The following is an 8,559-nucleotide window of genomic DNA, read 5'->3' on the forward strand; positions in this document are numbered from 1 at the left end:
GGAGTTTGGGCCCAAGGTCCAAATGGTCCTGGGGGCCTGGTGCCGTACAGGGGTAAAGTAATGAATTTTTTAGGAAAAAGTTAATGAGCTAGTTTCAAGACTAAGTTTGATAAATTTCAAAATACATAGAATTTTTAGAAAAATTTGTACAACGTAAATTTGATAAATTTCAAATTAATAAAAACTAACAACTTACTATATTGTTTTATAAATGCTTCATGAAATCCATAAAAAATAATAATAATAATAATAATAATAAAACAAAAAATTTAAAATTTTTACTATTGGGAGATTTAACAATATATATATATATATGTTAGGGGTGAATAAATTAAGATTATAAAAATATTACAAAAGAATAAAGAAAGATGAAAGAAAGAATGAAAAAATAATATTTAAATGAGATAGAGAAATGATAGAGATCCTGTAATAAAATATAACCAAAAAAATAAGTAAGTAAAAGTAAAAATAATTGTTTACTCTCTACAATACTAGAATTTAAAAAGATTCCTGAAGATACCTTTTAAGAGCAACCACATCAGCTCGTTTAAAAATTTCTTTCTATTTTACACTAAAAACTTACTTTTTCTATTTTACACTACCACATATTCAAAACACCTACATCAGTTCATATATTTTACAAATCTATTCTAATTAAATAATATTATTTATTTATTATTTATTAATAACCGTTTCTCTCTTTCCCGTACCCATTCTCTCTTCCTTCATAATCTATTTTCCCCTTCCCTTTCCTTTTTCAGCTCACTCACCCGTTTCTCTCTTTCCCTCACTTACTCCTAGCTCGCTGACCCAACTCGTTGATCCAGCTCACTCCCAGCTCGCCGATCTAGCTCACTGCCACCGCCGCCTCAAACATCAACCGATTCAGCCTCTCTTTCGCTTTCTCCCTCCCTCTCTCCTTTGCCCCTCCCTCTCTCCTCCATCACCGACCTTTCGCCTTCCACCCCCAATTGACAATAGCAATGAAAGATCCGGTGGTAGCAATGGAAGACCCGACGGCAGCAGATCGGGCGGCAGATTTGGCTCCGTTGGGCATTTCAAGTGAGTTTTCTGTTGAGTATGATTTTGAGTTAATTTTCTGTTGATTTTGAAATAGTTTGTTGTTGTTGATTTTGGATTTGTCTTGGTATGAGATTTCTTCTTCCTTCTACCGCGCTAGTTTGTTGTAGTTTGACAGAGGAGAGAGAAAAAAGAATTAAAAAATTGTTTACACGATGAACAGTAACTGTGTATATTTCTACGGTTATTGTTCATTTGTAAGCCCATCATGGAAATTTAGACATTTTTACAAAGACTGATGTGAAAGGTTTTTGTGATAAAATATGTAAATTAGAGCACTTTTTGTATTTTAGAAGAGTTTTCATAAGTTGATGTAGATGCTCTAAGGAGGTTATAATCTAAAACATTTTTGACTTACATGTGGGTATTGTAGACTTTTTTTTTTTTTTTTTTTTTAATGGGACTCTTTCTTATCACAGTTTCATACTCATTTGTCTTCAACATCACAAACAATGTCTTGTGTGGCGATCAGATAAATGCACGTGCTTAAAAAAAAAAAAAAAAAAACTGCGGCTTGACTGTATGATTGTACGGAAGAAGAAAATATATGCTTCTTAAAAAAAAAAAAAAAAAAAAGGCAATATGTATCATTTGGAATTTTTAAGATTCTTTGCGACTCTGAAGACGTAACCAACTATGCAGCTGGAGCTAGGAGAAATCCATTAATGTTTTCGAAACATGTATCCTTCCCTTCATAAAGGCCTTCACATAACGAGACACCCCAAAATGGCAGCAAAAGCAATAGTGCAATTGCATTTTTTTTCCTGCGTATCTGAGCAACCAAAAGTACTGCAAAAGTCTATTTTTTATGTAGTGTCTTGTCATGTCGTCTTGTTGTCTTGTGAGGCTTAACTTATCTAAAGCAGTAAAGGTTTGATATGGTCTCGTGCATGCTCTCGTATTGGACAGAATCTGCAACCTAATTTTTAGTATTTGTTCATTTTGATTTTTAATTGTAATTTTTGAAATAGCGTTAAGTTTAGTGTTATTAGTGCATCTACAATAGTAAAACTATAATTTTAGCTATTTTATACTATAAAAAGTTATTTTATTTATTTTACCTACTCATATACTGCAACAATGAATCTATTTTAACTTTCAACACAATAAATTATATATATATATATATATCCACAAACACCTATTTATTATTTTTTTCTCACTATTCATCTTTATCTCTGTCTTCTCCTTCTCTACTCTCTCTTCAACCCACAGCCCCTCATGGCACCACCACCATCATAACCACTCACTGCTGTGTCAAGCCAATCCAGCCACCAAATCATAACCAATATATGGCAAAACCCACCATCGATCTGCACCAGCCACGATCCACCACCGCAAACCCACAACACCCATGTTCTTCACCAATCAGCACACCACCACTAACCACCAATCCAAACCATCAAAAGCCAACTGCAAACTCATCCACACCCGAACCCACCACAAAATCTACCATGATCCACCCAAAGAGGGGAGGCACGGCAGCAATCTATCGAGCGGCGGCAAGACGGCAACAATTTACTCAGAGAGGCACGAGAGAGAGAAGCTAGAGAAGCTCAATGAAGATCAAATTGAGGGAGAATGAGGAGAGAAAGGTGTCTAAGAAGCTCAATGAAGAAAGACAGAGAGTAAAACGTGTTGGGTGAATTAAAACAATATTTTAAAGCAAAGGGAGAATAAAAAATATTATTTAGGTTTAGCTTTTGAGCTACAGTGCATAGCTATAGATGGTTGTGTACTGTAGCTCAAGAGCTAAAATTTTTAGATATAGCTACACTGCTGCAACCCAATATTTGTAGTTTGTGGTACTAAAAATAGTTTTTTAGCACCACTGCTATGAGTGCTCTTATTTGCTTGATTTTAGATGTTTTTAATATTTTTTAAGAAATGCTATGCTGCCAACTTTTTAAGAGTTGTAGGCAATTCTTAGGATAAGAGGTAAGTTCCTATTAAGAATGGAGTCAAGATTTAGAGTTAGGACAGCTCTGCTGTTAGCTATGTGCGGCAGTTTCGGCTTTTGACTCTATTACTTTATCACTAACTAAGGATTTTTGTTTAAAACTTCTTAAATGTAGGGGTGTCAATTCGTGTTCGCGGGTCGGGTTCGTGTCGTGTCGAGCCATAAGTACTCTGCTATATGAGTTGACCCGAACCCGACCTGTTTAGTAAACGTGTCAAGAATGCTCAACCCTAACCCGACCTGTTTATTAAACAGGTTGACCCAACCTGACACGTTTAACCTGTTTAATTAATAAGTCATGTAAAAATTAATACTAATAACCTGTTTGATTAATAGGTCATACATGATCTAAATAATCTATTATTAATTTCTATATATCTAAAATTAAAATACAATTACAACCATAAATATAATAATAAACATATAATTACAACAACAAAAATTAAGCAATAATAACAAAATTTAATACCTTTATTACCTAAACGGGTCAAACAGGTCAAACGGGTTCACATGTTAAACACGAACACGACCCGTTTATTAAACGGGTCAACCGTGTCGACCCGAATATGACCCGAACCCATTTAGCCTTAACCCATGACCTGTTTATAAACAGGTTAGTCGTGTCGGGTTCGCGGGTCGTGTCAAATTTTGCCACCCCTACTTAAATGGCCAAGTTGTTTGTTTTTGGTAAAATAGATTGATCGGACTTAATTTTTTTTTTAAACTTTATTATTAGTAATTTTTGTTGTTAGGCTAATCTTTTTGGACTTATAATATATATATATATATATATATATATTGTTTTAGATTTAATCTATTAATTTTTAAGACCTTTAAAAGGTGAAAATGCGAAAACTAAAATTTTTTTATAAATTGCTAATGTAATGAGTTGTTATTGATAAATAAAAAGTTATGCAAGTGTGTAAATTAATACAAATTTATTACTCAATAGTTTGTAAAAATGTTGTAAAAAGTGTGACTATAATATTACTCTTAAAAGAGTTGACGGCATTGTTAAGCGAACAAAATTACTAAAATTAAAATTTGTTAATATACTAATATTTTTTTTAAAAAAAAAAATTTAGGGGGCCGTTGCCCCCTAGTCAATATATAGATTCATCCCTGGTTCCTATTGTTTTTGGAATTCCTGTCTCGCCATCGCGTCACTGCGTACGTAACCAATCAACTCAACATCCCTTACCCTACCTTTGCATAATCCAGTCAATGCAAGATGATATTTTGATATTTTGGACCCAACAGCCACGTGGAACAATCATATCCTCTTCAACGAGAGAGCTTCATGCCCGTGCCATTCAGGATAAAGGAGCCATATAGGATAAAGGAAAAATTCTCTGTTACGGGTATATGTTTCACTCCTCTCATAATTTGGTGGACCTAAAAGCTGAGCCATATTAAAAAATTTAGGCAAAATGATTGACCTCCGCGTAAGCACTGTATACAAGGTGGCAGCTACATGACCCAACCCTTTATATATAGACCAAAATCGCTTGCCCACCTCCTCCGCATTCGAATGCTGAAACACAAGGCAACGTGCTCACTTCCAATCTAAATTAATTCTCGTCATACAAAGCTCAATTTGTCCAAAAACTGCTTATAGGATCGTATTAATTATATTCGTGCACTTATGCATCATATTCGAGTAACAAAGGAAGAAGAGCACGACATTTTGGTGTCAGCTTTCAAGCACGTGATCACCGACGGGGTTGATACTCACACCCCACAACAGCTTCAAATACTAGAAGCACTCCAGGGTAGTAGTACTGCCGCATCACCATTGCCTTCAACCAGTGGGACCAGCGACACTGGGAAGAAGAAGAAGGATGACAATGAGAAGAGATATAGGGGAGTGAGGCAGAGGCCGTGGGGGAAATGGGCGTCTGAGATTCGAAACCCGAGGGAAGCGAAGCGGGTGTGGCTTGGCACCTTCGAGACCGCAGAGGAGGCTGCCAGGGCTTACGATAAGGCTGCCATCAAGTTCCGTGGACCTAGAGCCAAGCTTAATTTCCCATTGTCAGACTATGAGGTTGAAAGAGATGATAATCATGATGAACAAGCTCAGGAGGTTAATCCAAATATTAATGTGGAGATGATGGCAGAGAGTGATACGCAGATTGTGAAAGACGTGGCAGAAAGCAGTCACGAAGAGAATGAGCTTTTGGATGGGATTACCATAAAGGAACTTGAACAATGGATGATGGATTGGCCTGACAACGCCGCTGACCCCACCATTTAATAGAGAAAATACACTCAATTTCGGATGTATGTTTTTTCCCCACTCGACTCTAAGTGGGAGCATGAGCGATGTTACAGCCAGTTCAGAGAGTTCATTTGAACCCCTAACTTAGCCAAAAAAAAAAAAAATTGTATACATATTTCATTTTTTTTTTTACCCCTAAATAAAAAATTTGAACGCCCTAAACCTAAATTTTGTTTAAACCTAGTTGAAAGAAGTTTGAATATAATTATCCTAGTGCTACTTTCACAATAATTTTACAATAAAGGTTAAGTGGTATGTTTTTTTTTTTTTTTTTTTTTTGAATGCAAGGTTAAGTGGTATGATGTAATTGGTTTTGATTTAGACTCACAATTGACATCAGTTTTTTACATACCTTTAACAACTTACCACTTATATTTTATTATAAAAGTGTTGCGTAAGTAGTATTATTGTTAAAATTGCTTATTCATTAAACAAAATAAATAAATAAGCATTCTCTCCAGACTATTCTTAGTTTTGACACTACTGATCTCCCTAAAAAAAATCTTGGAGCCATCACTGAATGGGAGGAAGCATACACTTGAAACAGAGTATACTTCCTCCCGTAAGAGTATCCACACCAACTCTTGTATAATAGAAAAAGAGATAAATTTTACACAATTAAGCGACAAAAATTCTCACATCAGTCATTCTAAAACTTTGTATATTTACACATTTGCTACAGTAACTATGCACAAATTTAAAAACAAATTTAAAATTTTTACTATTGGGAGATTTTAAAATATATATATATATATTAGGAATGAATAAATTAAGATCATAAAAATATTATAAAAAAGTGAAGAAATAATAAAAAAATAATATTTAAATGAGATAAAGAAACAATAGAAAGTTTGTTAAAAAGTATAGCCGAAAAAATAAGTAAATATAAGATAAAAGGTAAAAATAATTGTTTACTTACAAAATAGTACTAAAATTTAGAGGGATAATTGAAAATACCTTGAAGAGGTTGCAATCTAAAGCATTTTTTTCGCCGTACATGTGAGCATTGTCGACTTTTTTTTTTTTTTTTTAATGGGACTCTTTCTTTCCACGGTTTCATACTCATTTGTCATCACAAACAATGTCTTGTGCGGCGACCAAGTAAATGCATGTGCTTAAAAAAATTTCTGCGGCTTGACTGTACGACTGTACGGAGGAAGAAAATATATGTTTCTTAAAAAAAAACTATGCAGCTGCAGCAAGGAGAAAATCCATTAATGTTTTTGAAATATGTATCTTCTCCTTCACGTAAAGGTTAAAACCCCACAACGGCAGCAAAAGCAACAGTGCTATTGCATTTTTTCTTGCGTATCTCCGCAACCAAAAGTACTGCAAAAGTCTATTTTTTTATGTAGTGTCTTGTCATGTCGCCTTGTTGTTATGTGAGGCTTACCTTACCAGTAAAGGTTTGACATGGTCTCGCGCATGCTCTCAAATTGGGGAGGGGCTTGAGTTCAGTGAAAATTTTTACTAGATACGTTTGGGTTCGGACACGTGTCTAAAAGGAGACATGTGTCCACAATCTGTGTCCAGTGAAAATTTCTACTGGACAGAAATTGAACCCCTCAAATTGGACAGAATCTGCAACCTATTAGTGTTTTTATTCACTTGATTTTAGATGTTTTTAATATTTTTAAGAAATGCTATTTTGCCTACTTTTTAAGAGTTGTAGGCAATTCCTAGGATAAGAGGTAAGTTCTTATCAAGAACAGAGTTAGGATTTAGAGTTAGGAACAGCTCTGCTATTAGTTGTGTGCAGTAGTTTCGATGTTTGACTCTACTACTTTATCACTAATTAAGAACTTTTGTTTAAAACTTTTTAAATAGCCAAATTTTTTGTTTTGGGTAAAATAAATTGATTGGGCTATTTTTTTTTTAATTTTATAATTGGTAATTTTTGTTGTTAGGCTAATTTTTTTGAACTTATATATTTTGTTTTAGATTTAATCTATTAATTTTTATGGCCTTTAAAAGGTGGAAAATGCGAAAACTACAAATTTTTTATAAATTACTAATGTATTGAGTAGATATTGATAAGTAAAAAGTGACACAAGTGTGCAAACCAATAAAAATTTGTTACCTCAATAGTTTGTAAAAATGTTATAAAAAAGTGTGACTATAATATTACTCTTAAAAGAATTGATGGCATTGTTAAGGGGACAAAATGTAATTTTATTGAACAAAATTGCTAAAATTAGTACATATTAATATATTAATATTCTTTTAAAAAACATTAGGGGGGTCGTTGCTCCCCTAGTCAATATATAGATTCGTCCTTGGTTCCTATTGTTTTTGGCAAGAATAGTTCTAGCCTTTGTTGCCCCATGGTGGAGTAAGCCTACTTAGCGAACTCGCAAGATGCAAAAGATATATTGATCAATATGAATCTAGAGAGTGGATGGTTGACCACCGTTCCCTTGTCCTGGGAGCTCTCTGGCTAGGGAGGGGCTTGATTGTAACCTTTCCTCCGATATATGTATGTGAAAAAATGTTTTGAAAAGTAGATAGAAGTTCAAGCAACGTTAAATTAGGGCAAGAAATTTTTTGGTTAGTTATTAAAATTTGAATAGTATTGTAAAAATTATTTTCCAATGAGTTTAAATTAAAACAAAGCTTGGACTTCAAGCATGGTTATTCAACATTTTCTAAATGAGAAATATAGAGTCTATTTTTCAATATCTAAAAAGTTAAACTATTAGAAATGCTAATTTAATGATATTACAACACTTTAAACTATCCACAATAAGTCTCACTAGTCGATAATAGTGTTTTTTTGCGTGAGAACTTGGATGAAATGGTAAGAGAAAGAGAGGTTGAGTGTGTGTTCTAATTCGTTCACACTGAAGGTGGTGGTGGACCAGAATGGTAGTAGCTCAATTTTTGAATTGCCATAAGATCCTGATTTTGGTAGAATGGTAATGTTGTTCTAATAAGTTGTCTGCATTTTTTAGAAATTATGTATGTGAAAAAGTATGTGAAANGCTCGATGAACCAAAGATCTACCCCCAGTGTGACTCCTACAAATCCCTTCATGCAGCTCTTCCAGTAGCAATTCAGCAGTTTCAGGATGGATGCATAGTAGGTATGGTCCTGTATAGGATCGTTTGTACAGTCTCTGGTCCTCAGATAGCTAGAACCTTGTTGCTTTCCTTCGGACTTTATCAGCCTCCCTTTTTTCTTTGGGCAAAATATCATACTGCAAGAAGTTAATGATAAGATCCATCCAACTAGGCTCGGCCCT

The 8,559-nt window shown here is 34.2% G+C and overlaps 1 protein-coding gene across 1 annotated transcript; it reads left to right on the top strand.

Annotated features, from left to right (window-relative positions):
* The first annotated feature begins 4,592 nt into the window (after positions 1 to 4,592).
* On the top strand, positions 4,593 to 5,407 carry LOC111998895 (ethylene-responsive transcription factor ERF071). The gene has a single exon (XM_024031019.2). The coding sequence runs from the start codon at positions 4,686 to 4,688 to the stop codon at positions 5,292 to 5,294; it is 609 nt and encodes a 202-aa protein (XP_023886787.1). The 5' UTR covers positions 4,593 to 4,685; the 3' UTR covers positions 5,295 to 5,407.
* Positions 5,408 to 8,559: the final 3,152 nt, after the last annotated feature.

Source organism: Quercus suber, unplaced genomic scaffold, assembly GCF_002906115.3.
Source record: "Quercus suber isolate HL8 unplaced genomic scaffold, Cork oak 2.0 scaffold_67, whole genome shotgun sequence".
NCBI lineage: Eukaryota > Viridiplantae > Streptophyta > Magnoliopsida > Fagales > Fagaceae > Quercus > Quercus suber.

Excerpts from the sequence above, each read along its gene's own strand:
- LOC111998895 (XM_024031019.2), top strand. The coding sequence starts at position 4,686 with ATGCATCATATTCGAGTAACAAAGGAAGAAGAGCACGACATTTTGGTG.